We start from the raw sequence: 20,459 nt of genomic DNA, 5'->3' as shown, positions 1-20,459 counted from the left end.
TATGCCCAGATTCCTATAGTCACTTATTACCACATTAGTGAGAGAGAATAGGGCAACAGCTTGCTCTTGATATTGAGAAACCAGGGAATGGAGGCAGGAAATGGAGGGGACAGCTTGATCTAATGGTTTGGCTCCATCAATACCTGATATTTAGGTCCCTAAGGCTATACTAAACTTACCCTCATCACTAACCCTATAACCACAACTCTTGGCAGGGAATAGGGCACACCTAGAAGATACTTCTCTACATGTGCAGCAAACACTTGATTACTGGTATCTGAGTCTATAGACCTTAATTATAGTGGAATGATGCTTGGGATTTCTAATGGTTCTGCTCCAGATCTCTAAGGGATGTTAGTCCCCTTGGTGTAGACCTTTTACTGTCTCTGGCTCCTTGAATCTTGAGAGCATCATCAAGGTGAGCGTAGAAGTTGATAATTTCGTAGACCAGTTTCACCACCATTCTCTTCTGCTAATGACTTGTCCAAAATCAAAAAGCTAGTGAGAGGAGCTTTAATCTGGGTCATGTGACTCTGATTCTATGACTCTTTCTTCTGTACCAGTATATATCTGAGACCTACAAGAGTGTTTGTGGTGTAATTCTCAAAGTTGGGGTAGAATGCCACTATATACAGTACTCATACCCTTTTTACTCCTAGATCTCTTTACATGTTCTATAAGTGATAAACCAAGTAGGTGGAATGTAGGAGTACTGGATTGAGTCAGGTGGGCTAAAAGATGGGATGATATTGAAGGGAAATAGCCAGAGATTTGCTTTGGAAGGAGCCAGGTCAGCTTTAGAAGAGAAAATAACATAGAAATTGGGCAGTATTCCCACAGTTATGGATACCTTTCTCTTATGTTCCGTCACTCCTTCTGCAGAATGTAAGCTTCTCTAGGGCAGGAACTATTTTGTTTTTGTCTTTATCCCTGTTTTCCATCATAGTGCTTTGTACATAGTAGCACTGAATAGATGCTTTTTGAATTAAATTGGGTTCCCATCATAGTGTCTGCATAAACTGCCTTTGTGGTTTCCCACAAAACAGAGAGAGAAATCTTTGACTGAAATTTTTTATTTGTTTCATTGTAGTAGCTAAAATACACTCTACTTTATAAAGTTCTTTACAAAGGGCATAATCAGGTTCACTAAAACCTATCTATGGAAAGTAAAGCCTAATACAATGCAGTCACCATTATTACATGATTACTAGAACTAAATAACTAATTTATATAGAGTATCGGGGAAATTAGATTATTTTCTATTCAGTTTATAATACAAGACTTTATCGTTGATCATAAAAAGTGGTATAGTTCTTGAAATCTTTATAAAAACCCCCTTTTGAAAGAGAGGACTAATCATTTAAGTCTCAGCTCAGGTATCACTTCTTCCATGAAGAGCTCCCCATTTGAAAAAGTGAGTTCTCCTTTCTTAAATTTTGCCAGAGCACTTTACCTTGATCACTAATACAGTCTTCCCTAAAAGCATATTTATTTCTATACTTGCTGTATTCACTTTGTTAGATTTTTAAGTTTCTTGAATGTAAGGAACTTCTTAATCTAGAACCAAACATAGAGATTTGCAGATAAAAGACATTTGATAAATGTTTGTTGATTCACTTTCACAATCTAGTGTCAAAAAGCACACTCTGGGTGCACAGACATTCCACTAATGTGAATATATACTATATTCCAAATACACATAAAGGGGTTGCTCTGTGTGTGTACTATATATACCTTTCAGGTGTCATAGTACCAATCTTTGAATTTTCCCTCTTCCAAATGGTGCAGTTTTCACATCAGACTGTTAGATGGACCTCTTCTGGCAAATATATGGAAAGCCATGGAGAAGAACCACACAAACTGGGCAGACAAGGATAGATTGTAGTCTGCATCATTGGGGAGATGATACCTGCATCAGTGATGATCATAGATCCATTGAAGAATTTGGATATCCCATGTCCCGTTATCCAGTAGTCATATATACTCCTTTTGAAACTGATTTCATAATCATAATCATTATTAAGAAAGATCAAAGTGGAGGAAATATTTTTGAGGCTATTTCATAGGTTAAAACTTGCATTACATATTTCATGGGATATTTTACTATGGTGGTAAATAATAAAAATTGGAACTGTGATAAAAGTACTATATAAATGACATTTAATGGTGTTATTATTTACAAATGCATCAGCTTGGCATTTAAAGACCTTCACAGTCTCACCAACCTTTCCAGCCTTATTTCACACACATTCAGAGGTGTCAGACCCTCCAATTCAAAAATCTAAGTACAGTCTGAACCAGATTAAAGTATAATTGGAAAATGGTTAACAAAATAAATAAAAATATAATACAACAGGTGGATAATACTAATTTGTGATTTTCTAAGTCAGTGCAGCCCTTTCTATTTGAGTTTGACACCCCTGCTCTACAATCCAACCAAACCATCCTCCTTGCTAATGCTTGATCCAGCTATTTTGTCCCTCAGCTCTATTTATAGGTACAGGCTGCCCCTTCTGCATCAAGGGCACCCTTATTTGTGTTGGGTGCAGGCTGCTCCCTCTGTCTCAAAGTTAATAGTCAATAAATATTAAATACCAACTATGTGCCAAACACTGGAGATGCAAAAAGAAAACCCCTGCCATCAAGGAGCTTACAATCTAATATGGGAAGACAGCACACAAAAGGAAGGAGAAAAGTGGAATGGAGGGCAGAGGGAAATGGCCAGACGTGGTGAAAAAGTTAGAGAAGTTCCACAGTACAGCAGCCAGGTGAAAAATGAGGAAATGTTCTGAGCTGAGCTCCGTTTTTCAATGGAGATTTTGGAGTTGATGGCTCCACCCTCCTGTGAGAGGGACAGAGAGTGTCAATGAGGTGGAAATCTAGCAATGGGATGGGATGCTGGGATCTAGCAAGATGATGAGGTTTTCCCAATGGTGAGCTTGCTGGGGCATGGTGGGAAAAATCAGGGAAACTCCAAAGTAGTGCAGCCAGGTAAAAAATGGAAATCAAAAAGTGTCTAGTCTAAACCCATTTCTTCTACAGCATTCCTAATACTTTATTATCCAACCAATGCATGAACCCCTCCAGGAATGAGGACTCCTCCATCTTTGGAAGCATTCCATTCCACTTTGGGGCATTTTTAATTGTTCTATATTGTTTTGCCTTTTAAATCTTTTCTATACCAAGAAAGCCCAAATCTGCCTTTCTGCAACTCCCCTCCCTCCCCTGCCCCACCCCATTTTGTTCTCTAGGGCCAAACAGAACCTATTCTACATGATTGCCTTTCAGATACTTGAAGACAGCTTAATTCTAATGCCTCTCCTCTTTTGATCATTTTCAATCTATCTTGTATATAGCTTGTTTGTACATAGTTATTTGCATGTTGTCTTTCCCATTAGACTATGAGCTTCTTGAGAGCATGAAGAGGGAAAGAAAATAGTTGGGGTTGGAGTTGAGACTGAATTAGACAAATTCCATTCTCTGTTGATAACAATATCCATGTATCAGTCACAACTTTCCAAGTCTCATTGTTCAACCAGTTTTGAATAGCCAACATCTCTTTATCTTTTTCACAAGGTAACACAGGTGTACGATTAATTCTCATCTAATAGCTATGTTAAAATAAGGCTGGTCTGGCACAACCTGTTCTGAATGAACCCATACTGACTCTTAGTTATCACCGTTTTCCTTTCTAAATGTTCACAAGCCATCTTTGTAATAAAAGTCTTAATGGTGAATGATTATTACATTTCCTAAAATGTAGTAGTTTGAAGTAGGGTAAGAATGGTACCTCCTCTGAGTTTTTTTTTTTTTCTCCAAGACCAGTCAGATGAGAGAAATTGAAAACAAAAAGGATGTTCACAAAAAATTATATGAGAATAGGTGCAGGCTTTTTGTTCCCTTTTCTCCTGTTATATGTTAGTTTTTCCTTTCTGTATGTATGTACATATGGCCCACTGCTACAATGCAGCTGCTCTAGAGCTCAGGGAAATGTTATATAGTAATTTAGGGCAGGAAATGGGGAGCCTATCCAAATGTACTAAGCAGAATTCAGGCAAAAGATAATTACTGCAATTGGCCAGTAGAACAGAGTTAATACATCTGTTTCTGCTAGGAGTATTTTAAGATGTCTAATGATTTTAAATATTGATTATTTAAATGTAAAGTGATTTCATAGATAATGACCTTCTGTCCTACCCCATACCTCACACAACATTTTGTCTTACACACCTCCATGTATACATATTGTAGACTGTAATTTTGTTTCATATATGAATGTGTGTTTGTGTATTGCCTCTACTAGACTCTAAGCACTATGCTTAATGAGTGTTTACTGAATTGAATAAGAATGACTGTTTCTGTTAAATTATGATCAACATTTTGTCATTTTCAATACTTCAGAATATTAAAAGCTAATAACGTGGATTTATATTTCCCTTTAAAATTTAAAATTCCCTCTAAAATATTCACTTACAAAATTCTTTCATGTACACTGTTTCTTTGATTTTTGAAAGACCTTGTAAGAGAAACTAGGAAAGATTCAGATGAACTCCCACTTAATAGATGAGGAAGTTGAGTACATGAGAGGTTCAGTGATTTACCCAGGATCACATAGTTGTTTTGTGTCAGAGTTGGGATTGTAGCCCAGATTTTCTGCCTCTAAATCCAGTGCCCTTTGTATTATACTCTATTGTCTGTCTTTTTTCTTGAGTACTGACTCACATTTGTATAGAAAGTCAAACATATAAATCATGAAAATACTATTTTAAATGGCAGGAGGTTTGTCTGAAATTTATTTGCATCCAAGTAAATTTCCCGTATCTTTTTGAAAAGTGAGAAATGCCACATGTTGTGTCTTTTTCTTTAGATTCATTGTAGGGAAGGAAGAAATTCCCACACATTCATATTCGCCAGAGGCAGCATATGCAAAAGTGGAACAAAAGAGAGAGAAGCATGAGGAGAAATCAAGAAGAATGACCATAATTACTCTAGCCAGGAAACTTGTGGATTCAGTGTGAGTTCTTTTAAAAATGATTTGACTCTTTATCCTAACAACCTAGCATATATCCAGTCACTTTGTTTTATATATGATAATAAGACCAATGTTGGATTATTTTGTTTTCCATTCAAACAGTAGTAATAATTATGCATGTATCATTCTAAATGCATAGAAATTTATAAGAGGAAAATTTTATAATGGTAAACAAGAAGATTTATAGTCTCTGGCACAAATGAAAGCTGTATCTTATAGAATAATATACAAATTCAGAAACATATTAGCTTGAAACTGAAATATTTGGCCATTTAAAAACTAGGTGAGTTTACTAGAATCTGGGATAGTAGATTGGAAGAAAAAGATTGATGTACATTAATTGAATATTCCAGCATAGGAAGGAACAAAACAAAACCAAAAAAGAAATTTTTAGTGACTAAAGAAGACAAAGAAACAGCTAAAAGTCAGTCTTAATTAATGAAGATTTCTCTGTAAGGAAGAAAACGTTCAGATCTTTGAAAGTCAAACAAGACATTTTTATTTTTAGCAAAAGAAGAAAAAAGCCAATGTTGCTCTCTAGGCATATGGATGACAAAGATAAGGTTTAGGATATCTGCAAATAAAAATAATATTAGCAGTAATTATTTGAGTTGGATGGAATAGATGTACACAGGAGATGAGGGAGGCCCATGCAGAGGAGATCTTGAACAGCCAACAAGAAGCATTTCATCTTAGCATAGTCATCTGTGGTAAGAGGGTGAGAAGAGAGGAGAGCAAGTGAGGGAGAAAACACAGAGCTACAGTGTTAACAACAAGGCCAGAAATATTGTGGATTACCTAACTGACCAGTCAAAGGAAAAAGATCTGAAGAGGTATTCACTCACATTAAAAGAAACTAGGGAGAGGGAAGCAGTTGAAACACTTAAGCTTTAAAGTAATGTCACACACAGAGAGTGGAAAAAATTGTTCTAAAACAAAAAAAGAAAAAAAATCAATGAAGGATGACAATGGAAGAATGATAGCAGGATAAGAGAATGGCAGGGAGAAAAAATGAGAAAGTGAGGCAGTCCAAGGCATGGTGAGCAGTTTTAGTGTGAAGATAAGGGATGGTTAAATGACCAGTTGATCTGGTCAGTATCAAGTTAACAGCAGACTCAAAGTATCATCAGCCAGTAGAATCCAAGAGTTCCAAGGGAATTCTGAAGAGAAATCTTTGCAAATAGTACCTTGTTGCAGTAGGAGGTCTCTTTCCTTGGTTTTCTCCTTCTCTTGGCCCCTACCCTAATCTCTCCACAATTCCATATGACCCAATCTTTTGTATCATGCTGATGACATAAATGTTATGGTGAATGTGAGCCATTGCCTTCATCCCACCCCCACTTCCTAATGAAAGGTGGTGTGTAAGTTTCAATATATTTGTTGGGCTAAATTGAGAAAAGGGCTTTCCATATCATTTTGTAAGTAAGATGAGAGAAATCCAGGACCAGAGAGTTTTCCCAGAAAATTATCTTCATAAATAGGAAAGGATTAATATGGCAATGCTGCCAACTTACTAGTCTAAAAGAGGTTATAAAGGTCAATTATTTGGGAATGTGAACTATCCCCCTACCCAACTCCCCAGCCCCCCCCAAAAAAACCCCAATAAGATGAAAACTTAACTAATTGATGTCTGGAACTTATATTCAAAATAGTACATTCTTTAATTCAAGTTCCTTGGGTCTACTTTGATTAAATACCCCTGCAACTAATATATTGCATAAATAAAATGAGACTTGAACAGTAGCTCCTCCAACATAATTTTGCTAAACACTAGAAAGTGAAATGGTTTGAAAATCAGCCACAGATAGCCAACCTTCTTTAGAATTCCCAAATGATCTATTCCTATATTTACAAAAATATTGAACGTTTAATCCTAATACAAGTTTCTTTTCCATATGTTTCCTTTCAAATGTAATTAAGTATAAATGCCTGTAACCCGAGTATATTTTCATTATGATTTTTGCTCCATGACCTGACCTCATGGATGATTTATGCCCAGCATACTTTATCATACATGATTCAAAACTTCCAAAATATTTGGCTGAGTATGTAAATTGTATAATTTACTTCATATAAAGCACAAACACTTGGCAACATTGTTTGTAGAACCTGTATGAAATTATCTTACAGTGATTCTGGAACATACAGTGTTTCATGGTTTAAAAAAAAAAAAAACAAACCCACCATCATCTCTCCTTCTGTATGCTTCAAATAATAAAAACATTGACATAACTCTGAAATGGATAAGTGATACTTTCTACTTGTTCACACAAAGATACGCAAACTTGTTTAATTTAAAGCATTAAAAGAATTAAAATCTTTATGGCCTTTAAGCAGTTACCTTCTTTCTTTCTATGTGAAAGAAAAACTGTAGTCAAAACCAGCATATTTCAGGTGCTGCCATACTGAAGCTGTTCATCTCAGCATTTTCATGATCTCATTGATGTAGGTACTCTCTCCATTATTTCTGATGATGATACATCCATGCCTTATTCTATGCAACGTTTGTCCATATTTTCCTATTGATCCTCCACAGAGGAGCTAACCAAATACTAGACCCTTCTTCAGCTTTGGACATTTTGTGGATACCAGTGGAGCACTTTAATTTTGTGTCTCTTTTCCCCTGTTATGATCAGACCACCTACTTTGTCAATCCTACATTTCCAGAGAGGGAGAGAGAGAGAGAGAGAGAGAATGTTCTTTTATGAATTCTTTAACATTATTAATGTTTTTATGCTGTGGCCTGCTTGCCCACCCCCATGCATTTCTCCATTGCTTTTTGAGTTATCCGTAGTTTTGATCCTTTGGAGATTGTGTTATTTTACTCCTGAAAAAAAAGGGTGGTATCATTTCTGTCCATAGCTAGGCTTTAGACATAACATACATCTAGAAAAGTGAGATATGGCCCATTTAGAAAAACAATACGTTACGTCAGTGGTATCACATTCAAATAGTAAAGGATCCCAGAGGTATATTGCCTTAGAAAACCAGATTTTCTATGTTGTATTTTTATTTGTTTTGTTTACCATTTCCCAATTATGTTTTAATCTGGTTCTGCCCTTGCACTCTGGAGGCATTCCATATACATCATATACATACATACAGAGTTAGAGTGCTTAACATAGACCAAACCGAAGTAAGTATATAAAACTCTTTTGAATATCCTGATTTGGTAGTAGAAATGGATATGGTTTTTGGTGACACAAATAAAACAAAGAATTTACTAATCAATAATTTTAGGAAGATGAAACAGAAAACATGAAACAGATAAACACCGAAATACTGTTTTGCCATTATAATTTATTATTGCTAGAATGATGAAACAAACTTAGGTCCTGGTGTGGTGCTGAATTCAGTAAACATTCTGAAGGCCCAAGGTGCTGGGGGTGCAAACATGGAAGATAAGTTTTTGCCCTTGAGGAACTTGCAAAAATCAATTTGAGTAAAAGTTTATTTAAGCTAATTTTGAGAAAATGAAATCAGATTATTATTTTACATACTATAGGACAAATACAAAGGGGCCTTAGCTTTCGCAGTCAAATGTCTTCCTAATTTTATCCTGCACAAAACTGATTTTAAAAAAATCTTTTAATTAAGTCATCTTTTAATTGCACATCTTAATTTAATTGCACATCTTTAATATGCACGTCTTATAATTGGGCATGTGGAGGGTTTTTACTTAATTTAATAAATTTAGATACTGACATTAGAAATCAGTGTAGCATAATGGAAAGAGCACTAAATTTAGAATCATGTGAACTAGGTTCAAATCCTGTCTATGTTACTTATTTATTGCCTTTATGACCTAGGGCAAGTTGCTCAGTTTTTATGAGCCTCCAAGTTACTCATTTGTCAAATAAGGGGATTAGGCCTCAGGGGTCCATTCTGTCTCTAAATGTTGTGGTCTTGGGACCTTTATCTAATCAGTTTGTATTTTTTGGGTTCAATTTTAGATGCAAGCATGGACCAAGGCATAGATGTTGCAAACACTATGAAGATAACTGCATATCTTACTGCTTAAAAGTAAGTCTATAAAAGATGACCAGTGGTAATTGTGAATGGAAATCACATAACATAGTATTAGATTAGAGGTAAATGAAAAATATAATTCTCACATGTTAAGGATTATTATTTCTTTGCATGTAATTTGTAAAGCTAGAAACTAATGGACAATAACAAGCAAATTAGTCTTTTTGAATGTACTTTTAGATCTTTAATTCATGGTGTTAGGATAAACTTATTTAAAATCAATGAAAGACATGAGAGTGAGAGAAAAAAGATAGGTCAGTAAGAGAGAAAAAAAATGTTATTAATTTAGCCCCATTACAACCCCACCCTAAATAGAGTACCTGGAGTATGACTTTGGATAAGTAGTTACATACATACAGCTGTGCACATCTGGTATCGTGCAATGTGACTTCAGACTTGCAAAGTTGTTAAATTTTTTTGAGGGGCTGGGATAATGGAAGATTGCCCACAGTTGCTACCCACTGAGAGAGCCATCTATGTCCCCTGGCACAAATTACCCTTTTCCCTTATATGCTTAGTACACTTCCCGCCCTTCCTCTCAAGCACAGTCCTCTGTAAAGGAGATTGTTTTGACTGGAATTTGTCTGGCACAGGTGGTACCACCTGCTACAATTTTTTTTTTTATTTTGAGGTGGTTTTCTTAACAGATCTGACTCTTTTTTTAAAGTTTACATTTTTAAAGAACCCATCGAATATGTTGTTGTTGCTATTTTTTTTTTATACATCCCGATTCTCAGTCTGGAGTATGAATAGATTTGTAAATTATTGACTGGAAAGCCCTTATGGTTTTCTATAGGAGAGGAGAAAATGTCTTAATGTTATTTCTAATTGTGGACCTCTATGAGCCTAGGCATTGGGTTTTTTATACAGTGCTTTATATATGAGCCCAAATCAACTTATGCATATATATTCCCCAAAGATAGGGAAGGGGCACGTTCACTAATTATATAGTAACTGAGTATTTTTCTAGTTCTGTAGTGTGGTAGAGCTACCCTTCAACAACAGATTTCTTGTACCATTTTAAAGTGGTGAAAGAAAGCTCCATACTGACAAAACAAAATGTAGGCTGCTAGACCCTGGAGAATGGTTATACACTGGAAGTCCAATATGATTGTATTTCAAGACTATCAAAAAAAAATTTGATTTATTAATTTTTTGATTATTTCTATTTAAAGAAGACTATTGGAATGTTAATCGGCACATACTGTGGCTGAGAAAACTATGGTATAAACAGCAATTCTGTCAACAGCTAGTATTGAACTTGAAAATGTGTCGTAATAACCATTGGAATAATTTGTATGTGAACATAAAACTGTTGGAAGAGCAATAGATTGGGAAAATTGGCAACGTAAATGTGCTCCTTGCTGTTCTGTGGGCTCAAATTTACTACATATTAGTTCATATCCCCCCTGCTAAGATGTCAAGCCTTGAGTCAGGAGGACCTGAGTTTAAATCCAGCCTTAGACACTTACTAGCTGTGTGACCATGGGCAACTCACTTAACCCCAGTTGCCTCACCAACTAAATGAATGAATGAATGAATGAATGAATGAATGAATGAATGAATGAATGAGTTGGAGGAGGAAATTGCAAACTACTTCCACTATTTTTGCCAAGAAAACCTCAAATGGGGTCATGAAGAGTCAGACACAACTGAAACAATTGAAGAACAATGAAAATAATAAACAGCTGCCATTTATGTAGTCTTTTATGGTTTGCAAGGAACTTACATATATTATCTCTTTTGATGAGTAACTGTCCATCGTTCTTTAACCAGGAAAGATTTTGTTATTGTTGTTGTTGTTGTTGTTAAAGTTTAAAATATATCATAGGTGAATTCACAAGAATGATCTCCAAGGTAACTTTATGGTATTCCAGGCAGACCATAATTGGTACATAAGTAGGCCTGATAAAAGTAGGGAATCTGAAATTGATAATAGAAATCCTAAGAATTTGGGTCAACCCGTAACAAATACTGACAATATAATTTAATCTTTTTCTTCAAAATAGGAATTTAAATTTGTAGATTTTGCAAAAATATTTTAAGTACTAATATAAACCTGGCTTTTAATAGTAATAATTCACAATATCCTACTGCTAGTCTGGTAACTTATCATGGCATGGGGATGACCTTGGTACTTTAAGTATGTACTAGTGGAGAGAGAGTTATACCTTTTTACAGACAATATAATGATATACTTGGAAAACTCCAAAGACTCAACTAAAAAAGTTAGCTGAAACAATAATTTTAGAAAAGTAACAGGATGTAAAGTAAATCCACATAAATCACCAGTATTCCTGTATATCACACACACACACACACACACACACTTACAAGAAGAGATAGTAAAAGCTAATCACTTAAAATAACTCTGGACAGTATAAAATATCTGGGAGTACATCTGCCCAAACCAACCCAGGAACTATATAAACGAAATTATAAATAAATTTTTTATACAAATAAAATCAGATTTAAATAATTGGAGAAATATTAATTGTTCATGGGTAGACAAGGCTAATATCATAAAAAGGACAATTTCACATATTCAATGCCATCCCAATTAAATTACCAGAAAGTTATTTTACTGGTAGAATGGCAGAAAAGAAGGGGAATGATGTTGCAAGAATACCTTAGACAATTATGTATAAACTTAGCTGTTGTTACTTACATTAAGAATCTTTGTCAAGTGTCCAACCAGTAGACATACTACTGGAGGAAGTAAATCATACCAACTTTGAAATTCTTTTTATAAGTGAAACCATAAGACAAAAGGAAGTTGCAGTTAATTAGAAGGAAAGCTCAGAGGTACTCCTTAGAGAAGGAAGGAAAGAAAGGAAGTGTTAGAGTTGAAGCTATTGTGCTTCCAAAGGCAACATGAAATATAATGTCATGAAACATTTGGTCATTATATATCACAGCATTCTTTATATGCATTTGTTCACATACACACACACACACACACATACACACACACCTTTATACTCTGTGACTTCAATGAAAGGAGAAGACAATGAAAAAATACATACATGTATACACACGTGTGTGTGTGTATGTGTGTGTGTGTGTGTGTGTGAGGAAGAATAGTTTCGGAGTAAAAAATAAGAATGGCCAAAGGCTTAGGGACTATACAGAAACTTTATACCTCTCTATCATGATCACATTTTTGAGAAGAAAGTCAGGAAGTCCTGAACATGATGAGCACCAAATAATATAACCAAAAGTAAATGAAGTTGATATTATTTTAGCAGCTAGGAAATTACTAGTTACTGATATTGAAATCATTTCTGATTCAGTGGTCTGTATACACCAGACCATCAACATATTAGAAAGATCAAAATCAAAACTAAATTGTAGGGGCAGCTAGGTGGCACAGTGGATAGAGCACCAGCCCTGAAGTCAGGCGTACCCGAGTTCAAATCCAGCCTCAGACCAAAAACTTGACACTTACTAGCTGTGTGACCCTGGGCAAGTCACTTAACGCCAATTGCCTAAAAACAAACAAACAAACAACAACAACAAAAAAACTAAATTGTATAATAAAACAAAACAGAGAAAAATCTCATGAAATAGAGGTAACGCCAGCCTCTTTGTATGATTTGTTAATACTGACAAGTGAGAAATGGATAAAAAAAAAAAAAACATTGACATAGACTGTCCCCTAAGGAATTTTGGCTTATAGAAATCACCATAAAGAAAGCTAATGGGCTTAGAAATTTCTTCATTCAATAAACATTTTATCCACATGACATACAAACTGAGATGGCATCCAACCCTAAATCAGCAACCTTGATTTAGAAAATAGAGTTATTTTTATATCAAAGAACAGCAGGAGTAAACATCACCCCTCCCCCTTTCTGGAAACTCTGCCTCTATTAATGCATTCACTGTCAAGATTGTTTGAAATATGTGGTAGTGAAAGCTTTGTTCAGTGACCCCCTGTTTCTCAATATCAAAGTATAAAGCTGGGACACATGATTCCCCATGTGTTTGCCCTTTCATGAAGGATATTCCAAGTAGAACTCAAATGGTAAAGGACCTCTCTATCCTAGTTGGTAGAGTTGATACTGTGTTTATTGTATAAATCCCCAGAACATTGCAGTTTCCTAAATTAGACACATAATCACTTAAGAGTTCAGTCTGTCTCCATATAGAGGATAAAGCTATTGGATACAAAATGCCTTTTGGCCAGACTGTGTGCATGTTGGACTGCCAGCTCAGATAACTGCTCTGTTAGTATGTATATCTTAAATAGACACTGTGAATGAGCTGGTCCCAAAATTGAACAGGAGAGCAGAGTAGCTTTGAGTGATTTAGGCAAATTACATGTTGAATGACTCTTCCTCCCTGCCTCTTCCTGCCTTTTAAAAATCAGTGTTCTCACATGACTAATGTGGAAATATGTTTAATATAATTGTACATGTGTAGCCTATATCAGATTGCATGCAATCTTGGGGAGAGGGAAAATTTTAAAACTCAAAATCTTATAAAAGTGAATGTTGCAAACTAAAAATAAATAAACATTTAAAAAAAAAGATCAGTGTTCTCATGATGCTATATGGCTGTGAGTCATGAAATGCCACATAGTATCTGAAGAATTAATGTTGAATGTTACACAAAGGGCATGGTGTCTGTGAGTTTCCTTACCTGTAAAGTGAATAGATTGGGGAAAATTACCTAAGGCCCTTAAAGTTGTAAATTTGAAATCATATAGTCTTATGGAATAGACTAATATAAGCATGGGAGTTACAATTATATAGAAATTACATAAAGGATGCCATCAGAGAGATGTATAACTAGAAAAGGATGTGGCCCAGTTATGTAGCAAGAGTGAAGGGTAACAATGGAATAGCTTCCATGCTATATCTATGCAATATCAAGAAATCTAGAGGATGGATGAAACATAATTTCAAGTATTCATGGAAGTAGGTTCTCCTTTCTGTACTGCTTCAAAGTTTACAGAGGGTTTCTTTACAATATTCTTATGAAGTAGGTAGTGCAAGTATAACCCTCATTTTACAGATAAGGAAATTGAGGCCCATTGAGAAGAAATGACTTGCCCATGGTCATACAGGTAGTTGTGTAAGCAGCAGAATTGGGATTTGACCCCAATCTCCTGACTCCAAGTCCGGTTCTTTCCTCTACACTACCCTACCAAACAAGTGCTCCTATTAATGTAGACACTAGATTAAATAAAGAGAAAGCATTTATTCAGTGCCTGTCTACTAGTACTCTATACCAAAAAGGAAGTTAGGATTAAGATACATTGATCAAATGGTATATGAACACCTTTTAGCAGCCTTCTCTGTACCAGTTAGTCTTCTCTAGATGTGATATATCAGTTTGGCCTCAGTTGTAATCACAGAAAACAAAAATTGGCAAACACTGATTCTTTCCAAATCAATTCCATTTGGGGCTGTAAGCATTTACAAGAAATGTAGAGAAATATTGGTTATAAGTATATTGTTTTTTATGGCATCAACATCTCATTTGGGTAGTGTGCCATAAAGCTGCCATCTTTTTGTGGTTTTCAGCCTGACGTGATAGATCAGTAAGAGAAAATTTACATATAATGGTTTCTACATTTATAAATTTGTTCTGACACGTTCAGCTGTAAATTTCTGTCCCTGTGGTCTTTAAAAATATAAAAATTGCTTGTCTGTCAAAAGAATGTTTGCCCATTCCAATAATTCAGAGTTGTTGTCTGTATTATTTTCTAAGTTTCCTGAAGTACTTGATTTTGCTAGGATGTGGGTTTTCACTTTTCTGCTTAGGTGGACTTTTTTTTTCCTCACTTCAGTACTTTCCTTTCTGAAACCAAATGGTTTAAGAATTAGCAGTTCTAGTCAGTAAGTAATAGACATATCAAAGAACTGATTATTGGAATATAGATACACTTAGTACGTGCTTTGAAAATATTTAAAATTTACATAATATTAAAAATGCATTCAATCTAAAATGCCTGTTCTTTAGTAATAATAACAGTTTATGCTTATGTAGTACCTTACAGTTTACAAAGTGCTTTCCTCACAACTCTGTAAAGTAGTAATACAATCGATATCATATTTACTTTAAGGATGAACAACTGAGGTTCACAGAGCTTAATTAACTTCATATGACTGGTAAGTGGCAGTGTCAGGATTCTAATATAGTTCTTTTGACTTCATGTCCAGTGCTGAATGCACAAAAATATTTAAAATTGTAAGAAGGATTTAGTTCTGAGGATGTCTGTAATATGAATTTTTAAATGCTTTTTGGCCTAAGAGTTTGAAATTCAATTTCCTATTAATATTCAATAAATATTTAATTAGTGCAAGGCACTAGGAAGAATACAAAGATGCCTAGCACATTGTAGGTGCTTAATTAATGTTTGTTGAATTGAATTAAAATGAAAAATGGAAAAGCGAAACACTCCCTACCTTTAAGAAGTTTACAATTAATAAGAAGGAGGTAATAGTAAACAAGTAAATCAAATGCAAGGTAGAATGTAATAAGGACATAAGAGCGATATACAGTGAAATTGCTATAGGAAACACCAGGTAATAAGTCACATTTCCTCCTCCTTTCTCCCCTCCCCCATATTTTTTCTAGGGCTTTATCAGAATGTTTAGTGTTGGTTACTTGATTCAATGCTGCCTTCGAATTCCCTCAGCATTCAGGCATCTGTTTACACAACCATCCCGGCTACTTTCTCTCTTCTATAACAAGGAAAACTTTCAACTTGGAGCTTTTCTTGGCTCTTTTGTTAGTATATATAAGGTAAGTTTTTCGAAAGGGAAATGGAAGGTGAAGCCTATGATTATTATCAAAGTATATTAATACATCTGTTTTATATACTTTTTCATCAGTGTTCATAATAGTTTTGCCAAATCCAGATGTAGAGATGAAATTAATAATTTAGGTTATAATCACTTCTTTATAGTTTAAGATAGATGAATGTGTAAAAGCAGTTTACTCTTACACATACCTTAGAAGATTTTCAAAGACTTAACTTCACCCTTTTTTCCACAAGGCAGTGCTATTTCAAATGTTTTTAAACAATGTAATCTTTTTTTTTCCAAAGTTATATTGGGTGGTGGATATAATTGTTGTGTTCAAGTCTCCTTAGGTACTATAAGTAGTTATTGAACCTAACGGCCAACTAAGAGCTTCCAATAACTATTGGAAGTATGATCAGTACACTTAAATTGTTGACAGAGCCATTAGGATTTTTCTGCAGTAGACAGTGATATTTTGTTTAAAGGAGCCATCTGATATAAAAATCAGAGCATTTAAATGTTTTATTAAAATATCAAAAGCAAAACTGTGCTAAATGAGGTCAGCGTATACTTTTTTTTTGAGTTGGCCTCTATAAACAGTTCTGGAACAGATGAATCTCTGGACTCTTGTAGGTTTCAGAGAACATAAGTTTTTTAATAATAATTTTCCTATGAAAGGTAAGTTCATTTGTTTTAAGGAGGGGAAAAATTTGTCAGATGTTGGGTCATGGATTATCCATAATGTCTCCAATTATGGATAAGTTTCCTCTTTGTTAAAAACAGTAATGCTGAAGATTTCATTTTTAAGCATTCGCGTAATAGGGAACCATTGTCACTTTGTGAATTTACTGGAGGTAACAAACTTGTGACTTGAGCATTCTTATGAACATTTCTTTTCAGCTCTTGTCTCATGATTCATGTTATCATTATAGATGCCCAAATGTGAAGTGTTCATAGCAACATTTGTAAACCCAGACCCATTTTCCTGTGCTGTCCAGCACATATCTGGGCTATCTTCCAACTCCTGCTTGTTAATTCTACGGAAAAATGCAGATGGTATATTTCACAGCCATATGTAGCTGATTTTTTTGAATTATCTTGACCACTTACATCCCTGTATGAGCATGGCACTTCAAAAGATGGCCATATTATGACCATATGATATTTCTTGTTTAATTCTTATTTAAATGCTTTGCATTTTGTACCAGCTTTTATTGCTCATTCTCAAATTGTTCTTGCAAGTTAGGAAGATGGAAAGTTTTGCAGCTATAAAAACTAAAATACATGATGGCTAAATGCTTTGTCCCAGTTTAAGTAAAATGGCTTCCTAACTCTTTATATTGAGAAAAATGCAATTCTTTGGTCAAAATGTAATTTAATACCATAGTCATTAATGAATATTTATTGAACACTAATAGTACAAAGGAACTTTTCATTATAGATACTCCAAAATTCTCATTAGTTGGGACAGCTTACTGATGATAAATGTGTTTTTGTTGTAAATCTTGACGTATGTGTATGTTTTTTAGCATGAACTTCTTTAAAATGCCAAGAGCTGAATTCTGTTATGTTTCAGAGATTAAGTGCTTTTCATTAATAGTAATTTACCTACTTTTAATATTAATTTACCTTTAATTCCAGGATTTGCCTGAAATGGCCTTAATTTATTGGGGAGCCATGATGTGTAAACTCCACTGAGAGTAAACTGTTCATCTGTACTATAGCTCAGTGAACTACAGCCCATGGGTCAAATCCAGCCCATTGCCTGTTTTTATACAGTCCTTGAGCTAAGAATGATTTTTACATTAAAAAAAAATGTAGCCATTCTTAGCTTACAGGCTATACTAAAAACAGGCTGCAAATTAGATTTGGCACACAGGGCAGAGTTTGCTGACCTCTACTCTATATGAGTGTTCTAGAGCACAAGTGTCAAACTGAGGGCTAGAGGGACTCTCCAGTGCACAGGAACCCAATTAAGATGTAACTTGGAATTGTTTAACAAAATAAATAAAAATATAATACAACACAGTGTTAAATTGCGGTTTTATATGTCAGTATGTAACCCCCAGGAATCTTCTATTTGAATGTGATTCTACCCTTCTAGAGTAATTGGAATCCATTTATTCATATTTTTTTCCTGTTTATATCGTAAATCACTTTTATCTTGGATCTAAATTGAAACTACCATATTAATGCATCAGTTTTGTTATATCACATATTCACTTGCTTTCAAATTTAAATTAGTTACCCATTCGTTGTAAAATCAAATCCAAACATCTTATCTGAGCACCTCAACATAATCTGGTCCCATTTTACCTTCCTAACCTTTTTTTTTTCTCCATTGCCTTGAATAACTTCTCAATATTTCCTCTGTCATCAGTCTAAAAATGAAGCGCCAGGAAATAAATAAAAGTTGTATGCTTCTTGAAGGAATATATGAATTTTTCCTGGAACTTAAAGTCATTTATCTTTTGGTACAGATCATATATTGGTGTGTAGGGATCTCTCTTAAATGAATTTTCATGTTAATTCTCATATAACCAGCCACAGTAAATAATGGGATCTGACATTATTTAATATGGATTAGATTTGTAATAATTTGTAATAAGAAAAATTATTATATAGAATTTGCTGACCAATTCAGATCAATGGCATTAAGATGTTGATGAGTCCTCATAAGTTTTCCAACTACCTAATTATTTTGATTTTTACATCATCATCAGTTAGAATTGGTTAAAGGTGTTTTTGTTTTCGTGAACTCTACCTAAAAATGTAAATTAACTAAAATATTATGTTTTCCCCTTAATATAGGGTACTAGTTGCTTCCTTCGCTGGGTGAGAAACCTGGATGATGAACTGCATGCAATTATAGCTGGTAAAGCAACAATAAAACACTAATATTTTTATTTTACCAACCTGTGGGGAAAGTGACAATAAAAACACAGGAGCATAGGTATGAGCCTTGTAGATCCCAGCATTATGCAAGGTTTTTAGATAGTATCAAAACAATCAATTTTAGTATAGTCAGTTTTCTTTGAACATTTCTTTTGTCACCATGAGTGCTAATGATTTCTCCTTTAGTAATAATTTATATTTCCTGGGCATTCTGATTATTTAAAAAACTAGTCTTAAGGATATTCTCAGTAAAGCACTTCAACATAAATATACTTTTTACTTAATTTAATAGGAAGTCTATTTAGGAAGAAATTAATTGCCTTATTTTTAGTATATTAAAATATGTTGAGGTTATGTTTGTGTATTATATGGATTCTAAGAAAAGTTATGTGTGTGTACATATAAATATCTGTATATCTTCAGTTCCTTTATATATAATACACACATAAAACACACAAACACACACACACACACACACAGAGCCACGTACTTTTCATAATAGACCATGAGTCAGACAATCGAGTGGTGCAAGTATTAGTTCAGGCGCCATCCTTTTGACCAGAGACAAGTCTGAACAAGATCAGTGGTAGATGGGACTTAAGAGGATTTCTCACTTAACCGGTACTTGAGCAGGAATTGCTAATACAATATTTGTGGTCCCTAGTGTTCACTCAAAGACTTCCAATCATAGGCATCCCACTATTTCATGACTCCATTCTACTTCCTAATTTTTGGGAAACTCTTCCTTTTAATTGAGTCAAGTTGTTTTTCCGCAGCTTCCATCCTTTGTTCCTATTTCTGCTTCCTGGGGCCAAGTAAAACATATCTAATCTCCCTTTCCCATGACAGCCTTTCATATACTTAAAGAAAGATATTATGTCCCTCTTAAGCTTTTTTTTCAGCAGGCTAAACCTCTCCAGTTCCTTTAACCCATCTTCATATTTTATAGTTGTTATCCTGTTTCTTTTTAATTTAAATTTTCTTTTTTATTATGAACTTAACAAATCCTGTTCTCTCCACCTATCTCCTGGCCTACCCTGCCAGCAGGGAAAAGAGAAACATGTTCCTTCTGCTCTCCTCCCCTCACCCCCAGCTGTCTAACACCCTGAGAAGATTCTACCCTGAGGTCAGACCCCTAATTATGTTAATAATCCACTTGAACTCATTAGTTAATGATTAATAAACTCCCATACAGTCATTTCACCCCCTTTCAATGATTCTGACCTCCCATTTATTATTATTCAAACCTTCTTTTCCATCCCCTCCTGTTCTCTCCTTCATTCCCATACCTGTCAACCCAACCCCTGCTGTGTCCCACGCTAAACCTACACAGTCCTTCTCCAGAATGCCTGCTTTTTAGGTGACAAGCTTGTTTTCATGTTAAATCTTTTAATTTCCTACATCTTCTGTCTTCTGGTTCTCACTGAAACCTTGTTCCCTCCTAATGCCACCCTTTCTAGCGCTGGCACCACTTTCACTCATTAATCAACTCACTGGTTGAGGTGGGGGATTGGAATATGCCTTGCTCCCATTGCTATTTCCAAACACCTTCTATCACCATCATATCGTAACTGCTTCTCCTTTGAGGTTCATTCAATCCATATAGACCACCCAAACAAAATTCTGGTAGCTATTGTCTGCCAACCTCTAGGATCCTTCCCTTTTTCCTTGAAGAGTTCAGTCTGATTTATGGTCTTTCTCTCTTCTCCAACTCTTGCCCTTGTACTAGAGTACTTCAATAAAATTTT

The 20,459-nt window shown here is 34.9% G+C and overlaps 1 protein-coding gene across 2 annotated transcripts in view; it reads left to right on the top strand.

Annotated features, from left to right (window-relative positions):
• Positions 1–20,459, top strand: part of TMEM135 (transmembrane protein 135) — a 342,694-nt gene that overhangs the window by 308,558 nt on the left and 13,677 nt on the right. For both annotated transcript variants that reach the window (XM_027848341.1, XM_027848342.1), the window contains 4 exons: positions 4,868–5,014; positions 8,986–9,055; positions 15,650–15,817; positions 18,628–18,691. In XM_027848341.1, the coding sequence (XP_027704142.1) occupies positions 4,868–5,014; positions 8,986–9,055; positions 15,650–15,817; positions 18,628–18,691 (449 nt within the window). The remainder of the gene's footprint in view (positions 1–4,867; positions 5,015–8,985; positions 9,056–15,649; positions 15,818–18,627; positions 18,692–20,459) is intronic.

This window comes from Vombatus ursinus, unplaced genomic scaffold (assembly GCF_900497805.2).
Source record: "Vombatus ursinus unplaced genomic scaffold, bare-nosed wombat genome assembly UNPS02005659.1, whole genome shotgun sequence".
Classification (NCBI taxonomy): Eukaryota; Metazoa; Chordata; class Mammalia; order Diprotodontia; family Vombatidae; genus Vombatus; species Vombatus ursinus.
The sequence above is the reverse complement of the archived record's forward strand: the minus strand, read 5'-3'. Positions and strand labels throughout refer to the sequence as shown.